General features: G+C 39.6%; 1 protein-coding gene across 22 annotated transcripts in view; it reads left to right on the top strand.

Annotated features, from left to right (window-relative positions):
- The window catches only part of LOC131195642 (serine/arginine repetitive matrix protein 2-like), an 86057-nt gene that overhangs the window by 13253 nt on the left and 47957 nt on the right, over window positions 1-24847 (top strand). For 3 of the 22 annotated variants that reach the window (XR_009154516.1, XR_009154517.1, XR_009154518.1), the window contains exon 2: window positions 3666-3995. The exons of 4 other annotated variants lie outside the window; for them this stretch is intronic. Coding sequence is in view for 2 of the 18 variants with exons in the window: in XM_058177728.1 (XP_058033711.1) it covers window positions 4-96 (93 nt within the window). In the remaining 16 variants the exon portion in view is untranslated. Of the gene's footprint in view, window positions 1-3; window positions 747-3665; window positions 8449-16722; window positions 17818-24847 lie in introns of those variants that run through there. 15 more of the 22 variants (XR_009154512.1, XR_009154514.1, XR_009154504.1 and 12 more) reach the window with 15 other exon arrangements.

Here is a 24847-nt window from a genome sequence, read left to right on the forward strand (position 1 = left end):
CAGCCTCTACAGAGAAGAATAATAAACACAAGTTGCTTCCTTCCAGAAATATACCCAAGACCACCCCTGTTTCCTTCCAGGAGGGCAAAGAAATGAGCTCCAAGTAATACATCTTCACAAGCTTAGCATGGATGCTGCCCTACAATTTGTCAAGCTACATTCATGCAGATAAGTTAGTTAGCTACTCCTTTGTTCCTTCGATGATACTTCATAATAGATCATTCTTGGATATTGCTTTTCCAGGTCTTAAATCGTGTAACAACCCCTCACTAAGATGTTTCAATAAAGGAGATGTTTTGGCTAGCCAGCAGTGTAAAGGAGGAGAAATAAGGAAGACTCCATAACTACTTCTAAATGGGAATGGAGTTTTAATATTGATGGACTCTCTTTACACAAGCAAATGAATGGAGTGAAGGGGCTTCATCCTACTCACCATCACTCATGCTTTAATCACCTCCATTTTTGAATAGTAGATGTTGTAAGAAAGGCAATTGAAGGGAGCCTTCCTCGTCAAATTTCCTGAGATATAACTAGCTTTCTTAAGAGAACTTTTGGTTGGAGTCAAGAAGTCTATTCCTCACAAAGACATAGAGCAGAACCGCAGGTGCATCAAGCCTAATTGTGGCACAAACCCAATTAATTTTGTTTATTAGATATTTTTTTTACCTCACCTTTATTACTTGATAAGTAACTTGATAAGTAACTGAAGATGGCAAAGATTCCTAATGCTCTCTTTTCTCCTCTTATTTTCCCCATAACCACTCCTGGTGAGGTGGGGTGGGGTAGGGTGGGCTGAGAAAGAGAGTGACTGGCACAGCATCACCCAGCCTAAGGTGGGACTAGAACTCACAGTCTTCTGTCTATGGAGATTCTCAGTCATCCAGGTCATGGTTGTCCCAAAGGTACTTTTTCAAGAGGTTTTCCTTTGAAGATGTTTCGTTTCTCATCCGAGAAGCTTCTTCAGCTCTGACTGGATGGTGGGGAATGGAAGGATTTATATTTTTTGCAGACAGCTGGTCATTTGCATTCTTTTAGAGCCTGCTGGTTTCTAGGCTGACACCTCAACCACCACACCAAACTGGCTTTCTCTACAGACTTTAACTTTAATCTAATGCTAAATTTTCAATCTTTGTTTCCAATATATCATAAGCTTATGGGTTTCCCAGGGACGCGGTGGCTCAGTGGCTAAGACGCTGATCTTGTCGATCGAAAGGTCGGCAGTTCAGCGGTTCGAATCCCTAGTGCCGCGTAACAGGGTGAGCTCCCATTCCCTTGTCCCAGCTTCTGCCAACCTAGCAGTTCGAAAGCACATAAAAATGCAAGTAGAAAAAATAGGGACCACCTTTGGTGGGAAGGGAACAGCGTTCTGTGCACCTTTGGCATTTAGTCATGCTGGCCACATGACGACGGAGAGGTCTTCGGACAGTACTGGCTCTTCGGCTTTGAAATGGAGATGAGCACTGCCCCCTAGAGTCGGGAATGAATAGCACATATGTGCGAGGGGAACCTTTATCTTTATGGGTTTCCCTCTTCCAGCATAAGTGCTGGTCACAGCAAACGCATTCACTTACAAAATAATTCGTAATCTGTTAGCCTCAATGCCTTCCCAGTGTTTTTATTTTTCATTTGAAGACAGATGAAATTGGAGAGGCGAAACGGCATCATCTATTTCCCTTCCCTTCTTGGTTCCTGCCATGGGTGGGATGTGAAATGTGATAGTTTGTGTAAACAGAACCTGAATCTTCCATCTCCTCTCTTGTTCAGCTTGGCTGCTTGAGACTTTCAAAGGTCATCTCTATAATTGAACTTGGATGAAAAAAGACAAACTCCTCTCACCCTTGCTTGTGAGGGCGTGTGGCTTTTCTGATAGAAGGATCAAATAATGATCAGCAAGGTTCACATGTCTAATTTAACCGTAAGATCCTAAAAGTTTAATGGAGTTCTCAGATGAGCAATGTTATAAAAATTGCAGCCTAAGTAAGTGAAATAAATAAGCAGGGTTGGCACCATCTGAGAAAAGGCAGGCGTCTTAGTTTTCCTCAATTTCTGATTTCTTCCTACCAGGAAAATTGCATGTAACACTTAAAACCAACTAGAATTTAATGCCAAGTAACAGCTGGTTCTGATATTTTCAAAAGTAAGGCAACAAACATCATTTATCTCTGCATCCCTTCTTAAGTGCAACTGCAAACTGTCTCAGAACTTAAGTGAACCAATTTGAATGTCTACAGCTTACTTTTACAATCTTTACAAAAACTGGAATGAGGCAGACATCCGGTGGTTTAAAACATCAGTGATTTATCTTCTTCCTCACACCCACTTGTTTTAGTTTTCTTTTGTCCATCTTTTAAGGGTTTCTGAAGAACCTGCACAATGGTTTATGACCTTGAAATGGTCTAGTAAAGGTTTTATGAAAAACAGTTTTAATAGAAAAGAATTTCTACAGGTCAGGGTTGAGTTGTGGAGTCCTTGGTACTCTCAGGGTTGAATTGTGGAGTCCTTAGTACACTCTGACCTTGGTTGTTTCTTTGCAAACATTTCATTACCCAACTAAGTAACCTCATCAGTGCTAGTGAGTGTGGGGTTGGCTTTCTTTGGTGGTAGACTTTAGGAGAAACTCTTCCATACTTCCACCTCTCACAATACTAGACAACAAAGTATCAACAGTAGAAACCTTCAAATTTCTAGGTTCTATCATATCGCAAGATCTAAAATGGACAGCTAACATCAAAAACATCATCAAAAAAGGACAACAAAGAATGTTCTTTCTGCGCCAACTCAGTAAGCTCAAACTGCCCAAGGAGCTGCTGATTCAGTTCTACAGAGGAATTATTGAGTCTGTCATTTGCACCTCTATAACTGTCTGGTTCGGTTCTGCAACCCAACAAGAAAAACACAGACTTCAGAGGATAATTAGAACTGCAGAAAAAATAATTGCTACCAACCTGCCTTCCATTGAGGACCTGTATACTGCACGAATCAAGAAGAGGGCCGTGAAAATATTTACAGACCCCTCGCATCCTGGACATAAACTGTTTCAACTCCTACCCTCAAAACGACCCTATAGAGCACTGCACACCAGAACAACTAGACACAAGAACAGTTTTTTCCCAAACTCTGCTAAACAAATAATTCCATCAACACTGTCAAACTATTTACTGAATCTGCACTACTATTAATCTTCTCATAGTTTCCATCACCAATCTCTTTCCATTTATGACTGTATGACTATAACTTGTTGCTGGCAATCCTTATGATTTATATTGATATATTGACCATCAATTGTGTTGTAAATGTTGTACCTTGATGAACGTATCTTTTCTTTTATGTACACTGAGAGCATATGCACCAAGACAAATTCCTTGTGTGTCCAATCACACTTGGCCAATAAAAATTCTATTCTATTCTATTCTATTTCTGTCTATATACAGTAGCTTTCCCTGCCAGTGTTGATAGGGGTGTGATTTTGTCATTGGTATATTTAGGGTATTGTTTTCAGCTTGATTGTTTGGGTCCTAGGTATGTGGTCTTTAATTTCAGTGAGCTGAAAATTCTATGAGTTGAAGACTCATACCTGCTAAATTTGAATGATTTTGAGTAATTTTGGTACCAAAATTTGGGTAATTCTGCCCTAAAATATTTCTCTTTTTTAAATCATTACACAGATCTGAATTTTTCCCTGTTCATGGCTGGAATGCAATCACCTATCAGAAGTTTTGGATTTTGCAACCTTTAATCCGTGACAATCCTTCCAGAAACTTGTAAGAATTGGAATCCAAAAACATCTGGAAAATACTGAATTGCCCACCTTGGACTGTCTGTTTCGTGAGACACAACATTTCAGTGTTTCTCCAGCTGCTAAATACCTAGTGTCACATCTTTAAAGGTCAAGCCTCACATAATGTTCTTTTCACAGACATTCCAAGAGGTCAAAAAATAGAGTTGGAGTGGATCCTGATCGATCTTGATTATATCTCTCTTCAAAATATTCAGAGGTGGGCTATCTTTGATCTCAAAACACCTTTTCCTAGTGCCATCTCAATGATTTGAGGATGTAACATTCCAGAATTGTCTTTAAATTAGCCTAAGGGTTTCTATTTCATTATCAAAACCATTAACTAATATAGAAAAGAGAATCACAAAAGTGCACACTAATTAAAGACTAATAAGAATATGCTGCATTGTAGAAAGGATTCTATTTTATTTATCATCTCCTAGATGATGGGTGGTTGACATGATAGTACTCAACAATTAAAGTGTGCCAAAAAATAGAATCGAAATAAACACGATATTAACTATGAAATTGATTGAAAATTAGAAAATCAGACCAGCTAAAGAATTCATAAACTCCAATGGAAAAAAATGATGGCCTTTATACCTTTAAATCTTAGGAAACAGATTGTTCTCAAAAGTTGGGGCAACCGCTAAATAATCCTGGCTTCTTGGATTTGCAAAGAAGAAGAATAGTTTGGTTATGAATTTGCTAATTGTTTTCTAAAACAAGGTAAGAGACTAGATCAGTGTTTTTCAACCTCAGCAAGTTTTAAGTTTTATGGACCGCAACTCCCAGAATTCCCCATCTAGACATCACTAAACTTGGCCTTTAGTTCCCTCTACAGCAGTGAAAATGTTGGACTTTGAAGTTGTAGTTGTTCTTCCTTGCAAGACCCCCTACTCATAAAATGAATGGCTGGATTGTCTATATTGTCTAGCAAGGCAGTGATCCTTGTCAGATCAACGTCCTTTGATCTGGAACGGCATTGACGGTTGAAAGGTCCCAAATGAAGCATCTAACACGCTCTCGGTATTTTTCTTTTCCACTTGTACACTCCCTCATGCTAGGTCATCCGTGTGCATCTTCTTCCACAGAGCTATGCATATCTACATGCGCTAACATCTGCATTTGCTCAACAGTTCCAGGCCAACACCCACCCAGGTACCTCCAGCTCCTGGCTGCAGAGGAGAAGCTTCTGTTTTTCTCTCACTGACAAGACTTCTAAGGCATTCCTGCTCCCTCCCCCCCCCCCACAGCCTCCCCAGCTTTTCAAACCCTTTCCCTTCCCTGAAGTGACCCACAGAGATGGGACTGTGCCAAAAGCAGTATGTGGTCCAATTAATAAGCTCTTGAGCAACTTCAGCCGGACAAATAGAAAAGCAGAGAGAGAGAAAAAAAGGAAGGAGATTTGTGTTTACTCTCCTTCCCAAGATCTCCCCCTAGAATTAAAAGGCTACAATCAGCTAATTTTGTGGTTGCTAGTTCAGTTACTCGTATATCCTTCCTATGTGTTGCTTTCTAGGTTCATTTGTCCATTCCACGGTAATCTCTAAATAAAAAAAAACCCTTAGCATTTCCTCTTACAAATTTCTAAGACTGTATTATTGTTATATTTATTAACACTATATATACATTTTAATCTCAAAACTATCTTTATCATAGTGTCTCTCCGGCCTTCCCTGGCTATCTCTAAATATTCCTGGGCAATGTGTCCTAGGGCTTTTAACTTGTTCCTCTGCATTAATACATAATTTGATTAAGTTCTTTGGGCCTTCTAAGTTTTTACACCACATCTTTAATAATGCCTAAAACTCTTGAAGGTTATCTCCTTTGTAGTAACTCAAAAGAGCTAAATTTTGTTAATGTCTGGGGAATTATCCTGTAGGGAAACAATAGAAAAGGCAGCCACAAATCCCAGTGTTTGGAGTCTTGGCCTGCATATTTCTTGATATTTCTGGTTCGCCCTTTCCATAAGAATAATTGTCTGTGGATAAGGACTTGAGAAACCTATCCTGAGAAGAGGGTTAAGCTGGGAGACAATGACCTACCGACTTTGCAAACTGACCAGAGACTGCTGTAAAAAAAATATATGGGCCAGTATATAAGTCTAAGTGCTTCCCCGAAAATAAGACCAGATCTTATATTATTTTTTGCTCCAAAAGGGCTTATTTTCTGGTTAAGTCTTATTTTTGGGGAAATATGGTACTAAATGCACCCATCTGGCTGACAATCTTAACTGGGACTTATTTTGGGGGTAGGACAGAAGTGGGTTTCAGCAGGTTCTGGCCAGTTCTGGAGAACCAGTAGCGGAAATTTTGAGTAGTTCAGAGAACTAGTAAATTCCACCTCTGACTGGCCCTGCCCCATCTATTCTCTGCCTCCCAAGTCCCAGCTGATCGGGAGGAAATGGGGATTTTGCAGTAACCTTGCCCTGGAGTGGGGAGGGAATGGAGATTTTACAGTATCCTTCCCCTGCCACGCCCACCAAGCCACGCCCACAGAACCGATAGTAAAAACTTTTGAAACCCACCACTGGGGTAGGGCTTATATTAGGAGCATCCTGAATGCTAGGACTTATTTTCCGGTTAGGTCTTATTTTTGGGGTTGTATCCTGCCTTTATTATTTTTACAAATAACTCAAGGTGGCGAACATATTCAACAAATTTTCTTCCTATTTCCCCCAGCAACAATGCTGTGTCTGTAAGCAACTATAACATGGAACTGAATTTTCCTAGGAAATTACAGGTAGTCCTCGACTTATGAGCACAGCTGAGCTGCAAATTTCTTGTAATTAAGTGAGTTTTGCCCCATTTTATGACTTTTCTTCCCACAGTTGTTAAGTGAATCACTGAATTTGATAAGTTTGTAACCCAGTTGTTGAGTGAATCTGGCTTCCCCATTGACTTTGTATGTCAGAAGGTCACTAAAGGAGATTGTATGACCCCAGGACATTGCAACCGTCATAAAAATGAACCAGTTGCTAAAAATATGACTATACAGCAAAAAATAGAATTAAAGAGAATAATGGGATTCGAAATAGTAAAAAAGGTTAAATACTTAGGAGTGTATATTGCAGCTTCAAATGTGAAGTTAAATAAAAATAATTATGAAACTTTATGGCAAAAAGTACAGAAGGAAATGGAGAATTGGAAAAAGTTGCAGTTATCTTTATTGGGAAGAATAGCAGTAAGTAAAATGAATGTTTTGCCCAGTTTTTTTTTTTAATTTCAAATGATACCAATACTTAAAAAAGATGCAAACTTGAAAGAATGGCAGAATGGAATTAATAAATTTATATGGGTTGGTAAAAGACCGAGAATAAAATTGAAAATAATACAGGATACACGTGAAAGAGGGGGTCTTAAAATGCCTAATTTAAGATTATATTATGAAGTAGTTGCCCTATCACTAATTAGTGATTGGTTTAATTTAACAGAGGAAGGAATATTGAATATAGAGGGTTATGATTTGTTATATGGATGGCATGCTTACTTATTGTATGACAAAAAAGTGGATAAAGTTTTTAAAGCTCATATACTTAGAAATGCTTTGTTGAGGGTTTGGAAAAAGTATCAATATAAGTTAAACTACAAAATACCTATATGGGCAAGTCCCGGGCATGCAATAGAGAACATAAGTACAGAACAAAAACAGGAGGTGATTACTTACAAAGAGCTTCTTTCTATGGAGAAGAGTAAATTACAATTGAAATCTTTAAACATAATGAAAGAAGAAAGGATAATTCATACTTGGTTTCAGTTTGGACAGCTGCAAGCTAGATGGAAAGAGGATCAGAAAATTGGTATTATGCAAAACGAGGAAAATTTGGTAAAACAGATTAGAGATCAAAGTCAATCGCATATTAAAAGGTTGTATAATGCATTGTTAGAAATAGACTCAGAAATGGAACTAGTTAAGGACTGTATGATAAAATGGGCACAAAATATACAGGAACCTATAATGATGGAAACTTGGGAGAAAATTTGGGTTAGAAATGTTAAATTTACACAAGCACAAAATTTAAGAGAAAATTTTTACAAAATGTTTTATAGATGGCATTTAGACCTGAAAAAATGAGCCTGTATGTATCCGAATTTACAAGCTAAATGTTGGAGATGTGATTGTGACGATGATACTTATTATCATACATGGTGGACTTGTAAAAAAATCAAACCATTTTGGATAAGAATTTGGTGGGTCATGCAAAATATTCTGAAAAAGAAGATAAAGTTTAATCCACAATTGTTTTTATTGGGTATAATCTCAGATTGTATGATAATAGAGAGTAAATTGATTTTAAATTTAATATCAGCAGCCAGACTATTGGTAGCGCAATATTGGAAGAAGGAACATTTGCGTACGATTGAAGAATGGATATTAAAAGTTGCAAACTTAGCGGAGATGGCAAAAATTTCAGCATACTTGAAAGACTGTTCACAAGAAAGATACATAGTGGAATGGAGAAGATGGATTGACTACATTCAAAATAAATACCAGACAAAGAAATATCAAATAGCTTTTGAATGAACAGATTGCAAGAATTATATTTATATTTCTCTGTATGTAAAAGGAGAGTTAAGGTCCTAGGGGAGGATGAGAGTTTATGGATAGTTAGCATATGTTTAAGCTTATGATTATTAGATGTTTGTTATACCCTGTATTTTGCTCTGGGAAGTCGGGGGGGGGGGTGTGGGGGAAGGGGGGAGGTTGGGGGAGGGGGAAGGAGGGGAGATATTTGTTAAAATTTTGTAAAACTTTTTCAATAAAAAAAAAAGAACCAGTTGCCAAATGTCTGAATTTTGATCACGTGATCATAGGGATGCTGCAATAGTCGGAAGTGTGAAAAATAGTCATAAGTCACATTTTTCAATGCCGTTGTAACTTTGAACGGTCACTAAGTGAACTGTTGTACGTTAAGGACTACCTGTACATTTCTTGAACAGGGCTCAATGGTCCAGGTGTCCAAGTCTTAATTTGGTACAACCTCCATGCATTTTGGCTCGTATTGCTTTTCATATGCTTCTCTCGTTTCTGACCAATTCTCCAAATGCTGCTGCTTTTATGGTTGTTGCCTGGAAAACATCAGCAAGGCAAGCAGATTTTGATATTTTCTTAGAAAATTATCTGTTCTCTCTCTGTAAAAAGGCCACAGAAAGGTTTGGTCAATAATCTGCTGCTTAGAAACAAAAATATTTGAATATTTGCTCACAGCACAGACAGCCATTAACAATATGCAGTAGTATGATGAGTCTAACAATTTAGTATAGCAATGCAGAGTTGGGTGATCTTCAGCAGTTCCCAATAAATATTCAGTAGTGGCCAAAATTGTGGAAACCTTTTGGAAAAAGTGTATTTTTGAGGTTTGATGGCTAATAACATGACTTCTTTTTTTTTTTTTTTGGAGTTTCAGGATAATCATATTCCACAGCTGGAATGGCCTGGGAATAACCCAGACCTTAACCGAATTGAAAATCTATGGAGCCGACTAAAGAAATTTGTTAGTCAGAAGAAACTCGGCAATAAAACCCAGTTAATAGAAGCAATCATTCAATCTTGGTTTCACATTATAACAGCTGCAGAACTAAAAGACTTGGTTCACTCCATGGGAAGATGTTGTAAAGCCGTAATTCATGCTAAAGGTTACTGTAAAGGTTGATAATTTTGTATATTTCATTTTTTCTACGTGTTTCACTTTTCTTCTTTATACTGTAACTGCTATTCTAATAGCAAATCCTTCATAAAATCCTTCATAAAATCCTTCATAAAAGTTATTGCATTACATTCTTGATTAAATTATCTTTCCATTTATATATAATTTTATGGTACTACTAAAAAAAAGTGGTATTATTAGCTAGTTTTAGAAAATACACTTTTCCCAAAAGGTTTCCACAATTTTGGCCACTACTGTATGTGAAATATTGCAAATTACTGTCTTGTATCCCAGAGATTTCTTTTTGCATCAAGCCCAGCCATTCAGGAAGGTTAAATAGCTAACCTATTAAGAAAGCAGAGGCCATCTATTGTACACAACTGGCTCCTCATGTAATGTCTGAATCCAACCCAAACTACTTAGCAATGTTTCAAGATATCCTTAGCAATAAATTTTAGCAACAAATCTTGAACCAATCCTAAATGCCCATGTGAAATATCCCTAGAGGGGATGTTTCTGTCCAGGTTCAGCAAGGAACACTAAGAAATTATTCAGCAGCTAAACTAGCGAGAAAAATGTTGGAAAAGCTACCTTAGAATATCAGAGTTGAGTATTTGTTCTTCATTAGCTCCTCTGAATACTGACATTTGATCGACTGCAGGCTTTAATCAAAAATTAACCGACAGCAGGGCAACACCGTTGATTTCATTACAGGAAAATAAATGTAATTGCTGCAAATTAGGCTACTAAAAACATCAGTGTACTTCATCTCAGCTGTCAGATGCTAAAAATATTTTACAAAATCCTGCTGAGTGCTGGAAGTGGGTAGAGAGCATGGTTAAAGCAACATATTTTATGCTGAATGAAAATCTAAGGGAATCTAGCAGGGCATCCAATTCTGAGGTTTCTTGCTCAGTTTTTATTCCAGTTGGAGGCTTTCCCCTGTAAAGGCTTAGTAAAAGCAGAGGTCTAGTTCAGTAGATAAGTTACATGTCTATATTTTGAAGCTATTCACTCATCTTTTTTAAGAACTGCTTCTGAAATCTGATGTTTGTTCATGGGAATCAGTTCCAGTGGTGGGTTTCTACCAGTTCCCCCCTGTTCAGGCGAACCGGTAGTGGCGGTGGCAAGAGGCTCCGCCTACCTGCCCGGACGTCATCAGATGCTCTATGCATGCACAGAAGATTCCAAACCAGTAGGGAAGGTAAGTGGAACCCACTACTGGTCAGTACTACATCATTCTCCTTTCCCAGAGGCCTTTTCTCTATTCCATCTTCATTTCTTGTTTTTAAGGAATAAGTCTCAAAATGAGTTTGATTCCCAATAATTACAAGGATATTAACTTAATGTGGTTTTCATGGCAACCAAGTAGAAAAGGTTTACCTCCAGAATGTGTTTTTTTTTTCAACTTCCTAACCTAACCTTGTTATTCATTACTTCAGTAATTTATGACTCTGTAATCCAATGGACATCATTTTGCCAGGATTATTTGTCACTAATTGTGTTTGGGTTCTTGTATGCTCTAGTTCAGTGATGGCTAACCTTTTTGCCATTGCGTGCCAGGATGGGATGGGGGGGGGAAGGTTCGCGCATGCGCGTGCCCACATCCATAATTCTATGCGCCCTGCCCTGAGCATGCGCGTGCAACCCCCCCTCTCCTGGCACGCAATGGCCCGGTAGGCCCGTTTTTCTTTCTCACCTGGCTCCAGGTCCTCTCTATGCATCTGGGGAGGGCGAAAACAGCCTTCCCCACCCCCTTGGAGGCCCTCAGTAGGCCCAAAACAGCCCATTTCCCAACTTCCGGTTGGACAGGAAGTGACTTTTTTGCTGTCCCCAGCCTCCAGAGCCTCTCTAGGAGTCTCTGGAGGCTGGGGACAGCAAAAAAGTCACTTCCTATCCAACCAGAAGTTGGGAAACGGGCCATTTTGGGCCTCCAGAGGGCCTGGGGAAAGCTATTTTCGCCCTCTCTAGAAGCATAGAGAAGATCTGGAGCCAGGTGAGAAAGAAAAATGAGTCTTCCCCACCCCCCGCACACCCTCCAGAGGCAGGAAACAGCCTGTTTCCCTACTTCTGGTGGGCCCAGAGGGCCCGAAAATCAGCTGGCTGGCGTGCGCATGCGCGTTGGAGCTGAGCCGGCGTGCCCACTGATATGGCTACGCGTGCCAGAGGTTTGCCATCACGGCTCTAGTTTATATGAATAGTAATACAGTGGGACATAGATACCTAGTTCTCTTTTAAAATTGCTTTTGCTTGTCAACATAATGTTTCTGCACTTTCGTTCAGATTAGTCATAGTTCCTTTCTGGTAAGCGAACATCTCATAAGCAGAAGCGGACATCTCATAAAATAGTTACATTCACCATAGAACATTATAAGCCTAGGAAGATACTTATTGCCACTTATTTAATCAGTTTCTATTCCACCTGTTTGTATTGACTTGGCATTGTCTGATGATAGAATAAGTATTTTTTCTTAGGACACTTAATTTCATCAAAAGTTTTTTTTAAAAAAAATAAATAAATAAAAGACAACTAATATAAAGGAAGAAAAAATAAAAAAACTTAAAAGTGACAGAAAAAGAGAAAAATAAAAAAGGTGATACAAAGAAGTAGATGTTTGCAAGAGGTTGGTGAGGTATTTGTCAGCCCGCCAGTTCCTTCCTACACTAGACTGCTATAATTTTACTAATTTACTGTAAACCTGGGCAATGTTGACCTTCAAGGTTTAGGGACTGTGGTCCAGACAGCAAATTTCCTGATGTTTCACCAACAGCCACAGCTGGCATCTTCAGAGATGAGATGATCTGCTACACAAACCATGGCAACAGAGCAGGGATTGGCTGGGTTCCTGTCTTTATAATCAGGTGACCTGACTCAGGGGTGAAATGTAAAATTTGTTACTACCGGTTCTGAAGGCGTGGCTTGGTGGGGGGAAATCTGACTGGGTGGGCGTGGTCAACTTTTTTTTTTTACTTTTAAAAGCATTTTTTCTAAAACCTCTTCAGCTGAAGAGGTTGCAAAAAATGCTTTTAAAAGGTTCTGGCGATCAGGCAACTCAGCTGGGATTGCCAGAGGAGCCTTTTAAAAGTTTTTTTTTAATAACCTCTTCAGCCGAAGAGGTTGTAGAAAAAATGCTTTTAAAGGGTTCTGATGATCCCAGCTGAGCCGCGTGATCATCAGGGTTTTTTTTTTACTTTTAAAAGCATTTTTTCAGCCGAAGAAAAAATGCTTTTAAAAGTAAAAAAAACAAAACCTATGATGATCGTGCAGCTCAGCTGGGGCAGGGGACAGGGATTTTTGCTACCGGTTCTCCAAACCACCCACCACCATCGCTACCAGATTGGGCGATCCGGTCCGAACTGGGAGCATTTCACCCCTGACCTGACTTTTTCACATGATGTACTAGTACCACTTTATAAAACCCTTGTAAAGCCACACTTGGAATACTGCAACCGATTTTGGTCACCATATTACAAAAAAGATGTTGAGACCTTGGAAAAAGTTCAGAGGAGCAACTAAGAAGATCAAAGACCTGGAGACTAAAACATATGAAGAACAGCTGCAGGATTTAGGTTTGGTTAGTCTAAAGAAAAAGAAGAATTAGGGGTCAAATTATTTTACAAAGCCCCAGAGGGCAGGACAAGAAACAATGGTTGGAAACTAACCAAAGAAACCTGAAATTGAGGAGAAACTTCCTAACAGTGAGGACAATTAACCAGTGGAATACCTTGCCTTCAGAAGTCATGGGCGCTCCATCACTGCGGGGTTTTAAGAAGAAACTAGATAGCCGTTTATCTAAAATAGTATAGGTTATCCTGCTTGAGCAGGTGGCTGGTCCAAGGTCCCTTCCAGTTCTGTTCTATTTTAACAATAGATATTTTTTGAAGTAATTTTTGGAATGCTGAATCCTGATTGCTGCTTTGTTCATGCTGGGTCCTGGGTTGGTTGGTTGGTTGGCTTGTTGGCTTGTTTGTTTGTTTGTTTTATATGCCACTGGCTCCCTATTTCAAATGAGCCTGATTGGATCTGCAGAACTGACCACCTGGTCTCTGAAGATTCCAGTCGCAGTAGATAATGAAACTTCAGGAAATCTGCTATCTAGACTAGGGTCACTAAACCCTGAAGCTTATCACTGCCCAATAGGTACCAGCTGTGAAAGCCTACGTCAGTACAGGTAGTCCTCAACTTACAACAGTTCATTAAGTGACCATTTGAAGTTACAGCGGCACTGAAAAAAGTGACTTACGACCTCTTTCACACTTATGACCATTGCTGCACCCCCACGGTCATGTGATTCACATTCAGATGCTTGTCAACTGACTCATATATATGACGGTTGCAGTGTCCTGGAGTCATGTGATCCCATTTTGCGACCTTCTGATGAGCAAAGTCAATGGGGCAATCAGATTCACTTAACAACCGTGTTAGTAATTTAAGAACTGCAATGATACGTTTAACAAATGTGGCGAGAAAAATCATACAATGGGGCAAAACTCACTTAACAAACTTCTCACTCAACATAAAGGGACCCAGAAGAAGGGCCTTCTGTGTGGTGGCTCCCTCTATCTGGAACATCATTCCCCCAGAGATTAGAATGGCCCCCACTTCTAGAAGCTGCTGAAGACTTGGTTCTGCCAGCAGGCCTGGGGAACACAGAGTGGGATGGAGCCCATTAAATGGCTTGTGTGATGTGTTGTCGCTGGGGTGTGTGTGTGGAGGTTGGGGGGGATATTATATTATTTTATTAATGTATTATTTGATTATTTTCTTCTATTAGTTTTATTTTTTATATATGATGTTTTTATATTCCTGTAAGCCACCTTGCGGGGACGTGATGGCTCAGTGGCTAAGACGTTGAGCTTGTCGATTGAAAAGTCGGCAGTTCAGCGGTTCGAATCCCTAGTGCTGCATAACGGGGTGAGCTCCCGTTACTTGTCCCAGCTTCTGCCAATGTAGCAGTTCGAAAGCACGTAAAAAATGCAAGTAGAAAAATAGGGACCACCTTTGGTGGGAAGGTAACAGTGTTCCGTGCACCTTTGGTATTTAGTCCTGTCGGCCACATGACCACAGAGATGTCTTCGGACAGCGCTGGCTCTTCGGCTTTGAAACGGAGATGAGCACCGCCCCCTAGAGTCAGGAACAACTAGCACATATGTGCAAGGGGAACCTTTACCTTTACCTTTTTAAGCCACCTTGAGTTGCCATGTGCGAATAGGCAGCAATATAAATGTTTTAAATAAATAAATATTGGGCTCAATGGCGGTTGTAACTGGAGGACCACCTGTATATTACCATAAACATCTTTGAGGGGTTTGATAACCCTAAAAGTCATTCATGGACTTTTAAGTATGGATTTTTGTTTTATCAAACTCTCCTCAAAATAATTTAATTGTTGCTATACCTAGGTGCCCAGCCCAAGAGGAAAAGGCCATGGATTGAAGTGTCCAACTGCCAGACTGGGCTTGGGGAGATGCCCACATCAACCAAAACAGCCAATAGGAGATAATAGAACAAAACAGAACAGAACAGAACAGAACAGAACAAAATAACAGAGTTGGAAGGGACCTTGGAGGTCTTCTAGTCCAACCCCCTGCTTAGGCAGGAAACCCTACACCACTTCAGACAAATGGTTATCCAACATCTTCTTAAAAACTTCCAGTGTTGGAGCATTCAGTTGAGTGGTTTCTATCCTGACTGCAACCATTTGTTCAAAAAAGTGTGGTGGTTTTAAGCTGACTTTTAAAAACTTAAATCAGCTATGGGGTGGGCATGAGGCAACCGCCATGTCATGTGGACATAGCATAAGGATAACATTTGCTGGATAATGTGTATGCTGCACTTAAGGAGACACGAAGATAAGGCTTAGACATTTTATCTGTTTTTACACAGGGGTCAAATTGTTCTAGGAGCCATTTCTGTGTACCCAGTCCAAGCTTTATTTGCTCATTCTAAATGTGGCTAGAGGTTAGTATCTCTGTGTTGCGTTTCATGACATTTTATACCTCCAAAAATATACATTCCTTTGTGGTGCTCCTGATATTTCATTTTCTTTTCCTGGAATTTATTTGGAGATTTGCCATTTAGTAGTAAGGAGTGTGTTAGCTAAGTGTTTCACTGTAATGAAACTTCCATCTTACCTGGGTCATTGTTCAATTTCCAAACTGCACCCCACGTTTCCTTGCTGTTTCCTTGCTGTTGTGAGTCAAGCTCCATTGCTACTGTGCCCTGTGTTGTTCTTTAAGCATTCTGGCTGCAAGCTCTTTGGTGGAATCAGTGTTTTCCCCAAATGGACCAAGACAGGGAAAAACATTGTTTCTAATCTAGAGCAATTAAAATAAAAATAAAAAAAACACAAAATACAAACCTGGATGGATACGACTTAAGAGACGACCCTCACTCTGTCAAAGATCTTGGAATAGTCATCTCAAATGATCTAAGTGCAAGAGCTCACTGTAACAGCATAGCTAAAAAAGCATTCAGAGTTGTTAACCTACTCTTGCGTAGTTTCTTCTCTGGTAATATTGAACTGCAAATTAGGGCATGCAAAACTTTTGCCAGACCAATTCTTGAATACAGCTCATCTGTCTGGAACCCACACTGCATATTGGACATTTATACAATTGAACGAGTCCAGAGATATTTCACAAGAAGAGTCCTCCACTTCTCTGCTCGCAACAAAATACCTTACGCCACCAGATTCGAAATTTTGGGCTTAGACAACTTAAGCATAGCTCATAAAATCATCTGCTACAATGTCTTACCAGCCAATAAATACTTCAGTTTCAGCCAAAACAATACAAGAGCACACAATAGATACAAACTCATGGTAAACCGATCCAAACTAGACTGCAGAAAATACAACTTCAGCAACAGAGTGGTCAACGCCTGGAATGCACTACCTGACTCGGTGGTTTCATCCCCAAATCCCCAAAATTTTAACCTTAGACTATCTACTATAGACCTCACCCCATTCCTAAGAGATCTGTAAGGGGCGTGCATAAACGTACCAGCGTGCCTACCATCCCTGTCCTAAAGTTTTCTTTTATTCGTATCCTTTAAATGTATTTATAATTATGTTTACACTTGTATCTGTCATAAAATACATGCTTGACGAAAAAAAAAAAAAAAAAGGAGAGGGCAAAAATGAAATCAAGGTAGAAAACCCTTGTTTTCTTATTCTCTGCTGACAGAAATGGAAAGGGGTGCATATTTCTTTTCTTTGGGACTTTTACAACGATTTCTTGTTTCTCTTTCTTTCCTCAATTGCTCTCAGTGCCTCTGAATACCTTCTTTTTGCAGCCTCTAACTTAAGAATTCAACGTTCAGAGTTCTGGCATCAGAGGACACCAGCTGTGAATCTTCCTTTGGTCTCACGGGGACTTGAAAAGTCACATAAGTAATTTTCCACCTCAAAACAGAAGATTTCCTACATCCAATGGACCGCTGGTTCTCCTTCCCAGAGAACTGCCTGAGGACAGTACACAGCATTCACCTAGAAATTAAAAATTGACTAATCTTAGATAAAAAAAGTATTAGCTTTGCATTTTGCAAGCAAAAAAAAAACACCAGTTCTCATGACCAAGAAGATATACCAAAAAGAACCTTGGAGTTGCTTCTCCAGTTAGTACCTGGGTAGTTGCCCTGAGTAGCAATCACGGATCATAGCTTTGTGTGCCATAATGAAGCTGCACTGCTACATAAATGACAGCAATTATTCTAATACAGCAAGCAAGGACAGTACACAGCATTCACCTAGAAATTAAAAATTGACTAATCTTAGACAAAAAAAATATTAGCTTTGCATTTTGCAAGCAAAAAAAACAAAACAGCTCTCATGACCAAGATTAATTTGGTGTTGACTCTTGCATTTTATGGTAATTGTTTTTTTAAAAAAATGGATGAGTTTGGAAAGAGCAGCAAAAATATAAAATGAATTTGTCTCTAGTCATATCAATAGATGAAAAAATAGAAGCATCTCCCATATTTTAACCCCAAAATAGCTACTTTTCAGCCAAACAAAAGTAGTTGACTGTTTATTCTGAAAAACTGCCAATGTTCCTTTTCTGCAAAGGGAATTCAGTGAAGAATTGGGGAAAATAAGCATCCAAAATTAATTCAGCTTCGCACACAATCAGTTTGACTTGTTTGGAGTCTTATTGATAATAGCTGCAAGATATAACCCAATGCACGTTGGTGCAAAAATAAATTCCCCTACTAACTCATAAACAGACACAGGAATGGCTTAGAATCAATCTTACTGAACTCCGATGATTCTTCCTATCAAAATATAATCCAACACTGCATGGATTCACAAATTATGCTATGCCCCAAGTGTGATTTGTTTGGGGCTTTGAATACTGCTTGATCAGTTCAATTGTAGATCATGGCTTGTATTTTAACATGTTGTATGAACTCAGCCATTGTGGATTATTCAACAACTCATGATTAAAACAGAAAAGTGACTTATATAAGCCCATGTAGCTACTTTTATCAAACCAAATATGTACGAAGATTCTAAATCATCCAGGTCATCGTGGTCCCAAAGGTGCTTTTTCAAAAGGCAACTGGCCTTTCTTGGGGTTTTTTTCTAAAGCACCTTCAGGTTTCATCAAACTGTCTTTCATGCTTCTATCAGAGGAGGAATGAACCAACCAACCAACCAACCAACCATATAATGACTTCTCAGAAGCATCACTGAGAATGGTTCCATTCTTCAAATACCAGACTGGGCATCACACATAAGATTCCCCAAGTTTTTTTTTTAATTTGAATTTATATCCCGCCCTTCTCCGAAGACTCAGGGCGGCTTACACAGTGTTAAGCAATAGTCTTCATCCATTTTGTATATTATATACAAAGTCAACTTATTGCCCCCCCAACAATCTGGGTCCTCATTTTACATACCTTATAAAGGATGGAAGGCTGAGTCAACCTTGGGCCTGGTGGGACTTGAACTTGCAGTAATTGCAAGCAGCTGTTTTAATAACAGACAGACTTCCCATCGGGAAGACAATGGCTTCTGAGTTTTTTTTATGCAGAAGAGGTTTTTCTGGAACCTTGACACTTAGTCTGCTGAGCCACCAGAGGCCCTTGCTCTCTTCTGTTTGAGAATACGGGACACTGGATAACAAAATTACAGGAAGGCAGGTTGTTTTGGAATGTTAGATTTTTTTTTCCAAATAACACTTTGATAATGAGCCAATTAACCAGTTAAGTAGTGGATTCTCATTCATTAAATGTGTTCAAACAGAGATCCTTCGGGGATCCTTTGATTTGGATTATTCAACTCAGCAGAAGATTTGGGCTTCTTGGCCTAAATCTCTGTGATTTTAATCATTCCAAATTGGTAACCTCAGCATGGTATCTGAAGTTGTCAAGACTTCCCTCGGCACCTGCCAGACTCCCTATCCCACCTGATTATTTTTTTCCCTCATTTTTTTAAAAAAATAGGAAACTAGCATGCTGGAAAGCAATGCACCATCTTAAGTATTAGCAGCAATGACAAGGGCGCTCCACATAGTTCTCAGAGGGAGTCATAGAAAATAAAAATGGTGGGCAGCTAGGTGGCTTAGTGGCTAAGACACTGAGCTTGTGGATCAGAAAGGTCGGCAGTTCGGCAGTTCAAATCCCTAGTATAGGTCTCCTGCGTGAGCAGCGGGTTGGACTAGATGACCTCCAAGGTCCCTTCCAACTCTGTTATTGTTATTGCTTTGTTTAGAAGTGTGCTTGTTTCTCCAGAAAAAAAAAAAACACAGGAGAGCTGAAAGGAGAGGAGAGCAATCTCAGTGGTTTATTTTCCAGTAAGAAAGTGTTTGGAGATTGACAAATATTTGATTTCTTCATTCATTTCACCTTTTTTCCCCACCACAATCAATTGTCCTTTGTGACAGTCCTCCCAACAAGGTCTCAAAAGACCGGAGGTGTATAGCAGTCCCCAAGATGGAGAGCCTCTCATGTAGAGCATGTGTTGGAGCTGGAACAGCAAATTGTTAGTGCCTTCTGTTTTTTGTTGGGTACGACCAAGCATATAATATAGCAATAGCACTTAAACGTATATAGTGCTTCACAGTGCTTTACAGCCCTCTAAGTGGTTTGCAGAGTCAGTATATTGCCCCCACCAATCTGGGTCCTCATTTTACCGACCTCGGAAGGATGGAAGGCTGAGTCAACCTTGAGCCAAGTGAGATTCGAACTGCCAAATTGCAAGCAGACGGCAGTCAGCAGAAGTAGCCTGCAGTACTGCACTCTAACCCAGGGCTCTCCAACCTTGGTCCCTTTAAGACTTGTGGACTTCAACTCCCAGAGTCCCTCAGCCACCTTTGCTGGCTGAGGGACTCTGGGAGTTGAAGTCCACAAGTCTTAAAGGGACCAAGGTTGGAGACCCCTGCTCTAACCACTGTGCCACCACGGCTCTTATTACTAAATTATTGTTCATATCACTGGAGCCACTCTTCCAAGAACTGGCAAACCTCTACGCCAGAGGTGTTCAACCTTGGCTGGCTGGGAACTTCTGGGAATGGAAGTCTACAAGTCTTAAAATCACCAAAGTTGGAAACCCCTGCTCTAAGCTGTAATGCAAGACTTTCAAACAGCCAGATCACCTTTAATACCATGGCTTGACCCAATCCCATACCTGTCGTTTGGCAGCAATGTTACACTCGACACAAATGCAAAAAAAAAAAAAAAAAAGCATATGTTTAAGAAGTTTTCTTCCAGAGAATAAACCAAGTGTTAGCAATCAGTGGGATAGAACAGCCCATAAGCCTCCCGTACCCCATGCCTCTTTAGTGTTTGCTCCACTGAAAGCCATTCAAGCTGAGCCTTGTTATGACTGGCACGGCTGGAAGCTCAGGCTTCTCCATTTATCAAGGACCAGGTGAGTGTTTCATAAAGTTCCCTTTCATATGGATGCTTACTTGGAGACTGGCAGGATTTTTCAAAGAATTCTCTCCTGCCTCTACGTCTGTAACAGCAGAAGGCTTCTTGAAATAGCCTACAGGATGTTCTATGATCTTTTAGAGCTGTGCAAGGCTTTGAAGCATGGGGGAGTGGACAGGAACTCTTTAAAGCAGCTGCGTTGTTTCCAAAGATCATATGGCTGGTTGATGGATGGCCTTGGAGACATCCTTTGCAAGGAGGCTGAGACTAGGAGCCACACCCCATTTAAATTCCCCACTTGCCATGCCATTGCATCAAAGAATTGGTAGATATTTAAATGTATGACAGTTGGTTGCCATCAACTCTACAGTCACCAGGTCTTCTGAAATTCCTAAAAACCTTGCAGATTGTCCAACCCCAACAGTGGTACCACTAGGAGCAATTTTTTATTATTATTTTAGTAAAATTTTATTATTAAAATTTTTTATTATTAAAATTTTAAATAATAATAAATTGTATTGTTAAAATAATAAAATAAAATTATTTTATTAAAATGTAATAAAAGTTTATTAAAATTTTGTTTATTATTATAGGAGCAATTAAGAGTTGTTAACCTAATTTTGTGAAGCTTCTTCTCCCGTAACATTGTACTGCAAACTAGGGCATACAAAACCTTTGCCAGACCAATTCTTGAATACAGCCCATCTGCCTGGAATCCACACTGTATATCGGACATTAATACAACTGAGCAGGTCCAGAGGTATTTCACAAGAAGAATACTCTACTCCTCTGTTCACAATAGAATCCTTTATGCCACCAGGTTCAAAATTTTGGGATTGGACATAGTACACAAAATTGTCTGCTACAACATCCTACCTGTCAATGGCACAGGCCTCTGTGGCTCAGGCTGCTAATGCAGTCTGTTATTAACAGCAGCTGCCTGCAATTACTGCAGGTTCTAGTTCCACCAGGCCCAAGGTTGACTCAGCCTTCCATCCTTTATAAGGTAGGTAAAATGAGGACCCAGATTGTTGGGGGCAATAAGTTGACTTTGTATATAAATATACAAATAGAATGAAGACTATTGCTAACATAGTGTAAGCCGCCCTGATTCTTCGGAGAAGGGCGGGATATAAATGCAAATAAAAAAAAATGACTACTTCAGCTTCAACCTCAATAATATATGGGCAAACAATCAATAGAAACTCAAGGTAAACAGTTCCAAACTCAATTGCAGAAAATACAACTTCAGTAACAGAGTGGTGAACGCCTGGAATGCTCTATCTGACTCAGTTGTTACATCCTCAAACCTTCACAGCTTCAACCTTAAACTGTCTACCGTGGACCTTGCCTCATTCCTAAGAGGTTCGTAAAGGGGGCATGCATAAGCGCATCAGCGTGCCTACCATCCCTGTCCTACTGTCCCCATTTATTTGTATTCATTTCCTATGTTCATGTCCATGTTTATACTTATACCTGTTCTCTTGTACATGTTTGACAAACTAAATAAAATAAAAAAATAAAAAATAAATAAAATTTAAGCCTGTCTCAGGCCTAAGTCTGAGGGTCTTAAGCCTGAGATCAAAATGAAGATATGGGAACATAGCAAAAAAAAAAAAAAGATGTTTCTGTCATGGGCTTGTGGGATGAAATCTATGTTCCAAAGGGAACTAAATAATCAGCTCCAACATGCATCCTCCCCATTTTGCGTCTATTGGAATCCTCTATTCCTTTGGAATTCCCCAAGGAAACTACAGTTTTAAATGCAGTGTGGTAGACTTTCACAATCGTGTTGCACTTCCAGTTTAAATGTTCCATTGTTAAACCTTGCATACATGTTTTTTCCAAGACTTTTTCCATACCAATTATGGCAATAGATGGCATCCATCTCTCAGTCTAATAGCCAGTTTCTAAAATTCTATCAATTGTTCCAGTGCACGTTAATTGTAATTTTGCAAGCCTGTTGAAGAAATACAAATTCCACCCACCCACACTCGAAAATAAGAGCCACCCAGACTATTCTGCTGTTTAAAACTCACTAACATAAAGTGAGGAAACAAAAAGAAGTTCCGCCTGATCTGAATCTTACAAACCACACCAGATATTAGAACCAGTTGGGATGGAATTTTTGTTTGTTTTCTCTTCTGCTAAGAGAAGTTTATATTTTAATGATGATTAGGGATAGTTTCTCCCAAAATATTTTTGAAAGCCTCTAGTTCCAAATCTTTATGAAAGAAGAAGCCAGCTTAAAAGTGAACATGATTTGGACAAATGATTTGTACAAGTTGGTTCTAGATATTGTGCAAATTAAAAGACAGCAAATGGATGTCCATCTAATTCCTAAATACTCCTGTTCTATGATGACCCTCTCGGCCTTAAGAAGGCAGTTAAGACTTGTCCCAAAGGTGTTTTTGCAAAAGGCCTTGTTTTTCCTTGAAGATGTTTCACTAGAAGGCCTCCAAGGTCCCTTCCAACTCTGTTGTTATATTATATTATACTTCTCATCCAAGAAGCTTCTTTAGTTCTGACTGAAGCTTCTTGGATGAGAACCAAATGTCTTTAAGGAAAAACAAACTCCAGTTGCCTTTTCAAAAAAACACAGTTGGGACCACCAGGAGCTGGATGATTAAGAATCTCTATAGGCAGTTAAGAAGTTAAGAAACTGCCTCTATAGGCAGCTAAAAGAAGAATAAGTTAAGATTTGTTTATTTCAAAGGGGTTTGAGCACTAATGGTGAACCATTTCCTTAATTAATGTTTTGTAAATGGGTTTGCTATTAGATTTTTTTTTTTTAGTCTTAAGGTTGGCTTGTTGCATTATTGTAAACTGAATCACAGCAGGCAGTATACAAATTATATACATTAATAAGTCATCTATCAATCTGAATTTAAAGAAATATAAATGGTGGCACCAAATGAATTTGGATGAATGTGCTAACATTTAAAGAATATATATAGTAAACTATATGGTCCAGAATGCGGCTGCGCGGGTAATAGAGGGAGTAACTCGAGGCTCCCATATAACACCTCTCCTGCGCAAGCTGCACTGGCTTCCGGTGGTCTTCCGGGTGCAATTCAAGGTGTTGGTTACTACCTTTAAAGCGCTCCATGGCATAGGACCAGGTTATTTACGGGACCGCCTGCTGCTACTAATTGCCTCCCATTGACCCGTGCGCTCCCATAGGGAGGGTCTCCTCAGGGTGCCGTCAGTCAAACAGTGTCGACTGGCGACCCCCAGGGGGAGGGCCTTCTCTGTGTGGGCTCCTGCCCTCTGGAACGAGCTGCCTCCGGGGATATGACAACTCCTGACCTCTGGACCTTTCGACGTGAGCTAAAGACATTTTTGTTCCCTCGCGCAGGGCTGGCTTAATTTGGCTTAATTTAGTTTTAATAGGGGTTTTATTAGAATTTTAGCTTTTCTGGGCCTAATTAAATTAGTTTTTTTTAAATGTTTTTTAATTTTTGTGATTGTTGTTTTTACTAGGCTGTAAACCGCCCTGAGACCTTCGGGAGAAGGGCGGTATATAAATCCAAATAATAAATAAATAAATAAATAAACTATAACAATGCTGTAGATAAAGCTGTTTCAGAGCTGTACAGCAGCTGCAGAATCAGGGCAGAGCACCATGTATTATAAAGTTCTGCTTAATTTGTGAAGCCTAAAGGTAAAGGTTCCCCTCGCACATATGTGCTAGTCGTTCCCGATGCTGTCCAAAGACGTCTCTGTGGTCCTGTGGCCGGCATGACTCAATGCCAAAGGCGCACAAAACATTGTTACCTTCCCACCAAAGGTGGTCCCTATTTTTCTACTTGCATTTTTTACATGCTTTCGAACTTCTAGGTTGACAGAAGCTGGGACAAGTAACGGGAGCTCACCCCGTTACGCGGCACTAGGGATTTGAACCGCTGAACTGCCGACCTTTCGATTGACAAGCTCAGCGTCTTACCCACTAAGGCACTGTGTCCCCTTTGTGAAGCCTACTCAGACCCTAAACCCAATCAGGAATTTACAGGTAAAGTAGATAGGTGAGATCAAAAACATGACTGGAATATCCATGAAAGGTCTATAGGTTATCAGTGGGACACTTTGTGATTGCAATTGTGCATACAGTTAACTAGCAGTTGAACTTGCCACTATGGCATTAACTAATAAATTCTGGGAATAATCCCAATATACTATCTGGTGAGTGCCAAGATAAGGGAAATCAGCACAAAACATTTTCATTGCAGCTATTTCTGGCACAATTCTGTTTCTGTTTTCTTTCCAGAAACTTTATTGAGGTAATAGGAGTCTATTTTGTCAGATACTCAACTAATGTACTTCCATTCCATAACAATACTGATGCTAGCTTGTACTTTAGGTGTTATGATTATGGAATGTATGCATTAGAATAGAATAGAATAGAATAGAATAGAATAGAATAGAATAGAAAATTTTATTAGCCAAGTGTGATTGGACACACAAGGAATTTGTCTTGGTGCATATGCTCTCAGTGTACATAATTAATACAAGGCAATGAGTTATGAACCAGGGGGGAAAAAACCAG

Source organism: Ahaetulla prasina, chromosome 3 (assembly GCF_028640845.1).
Source record: "Ahaetulla prasina isolate Xishuangbanna chromosome 3, ASM2864084v1, whole genome shotgun sequence".
In the NCBI taxonomy this organism is placed as follows: domain Eukaryota; kingdom Metazoa; phylum Chordata; class Lepidosauria; order Squamata; family Colubridae; genus Ahaetulla; species Ahaetulla prasina.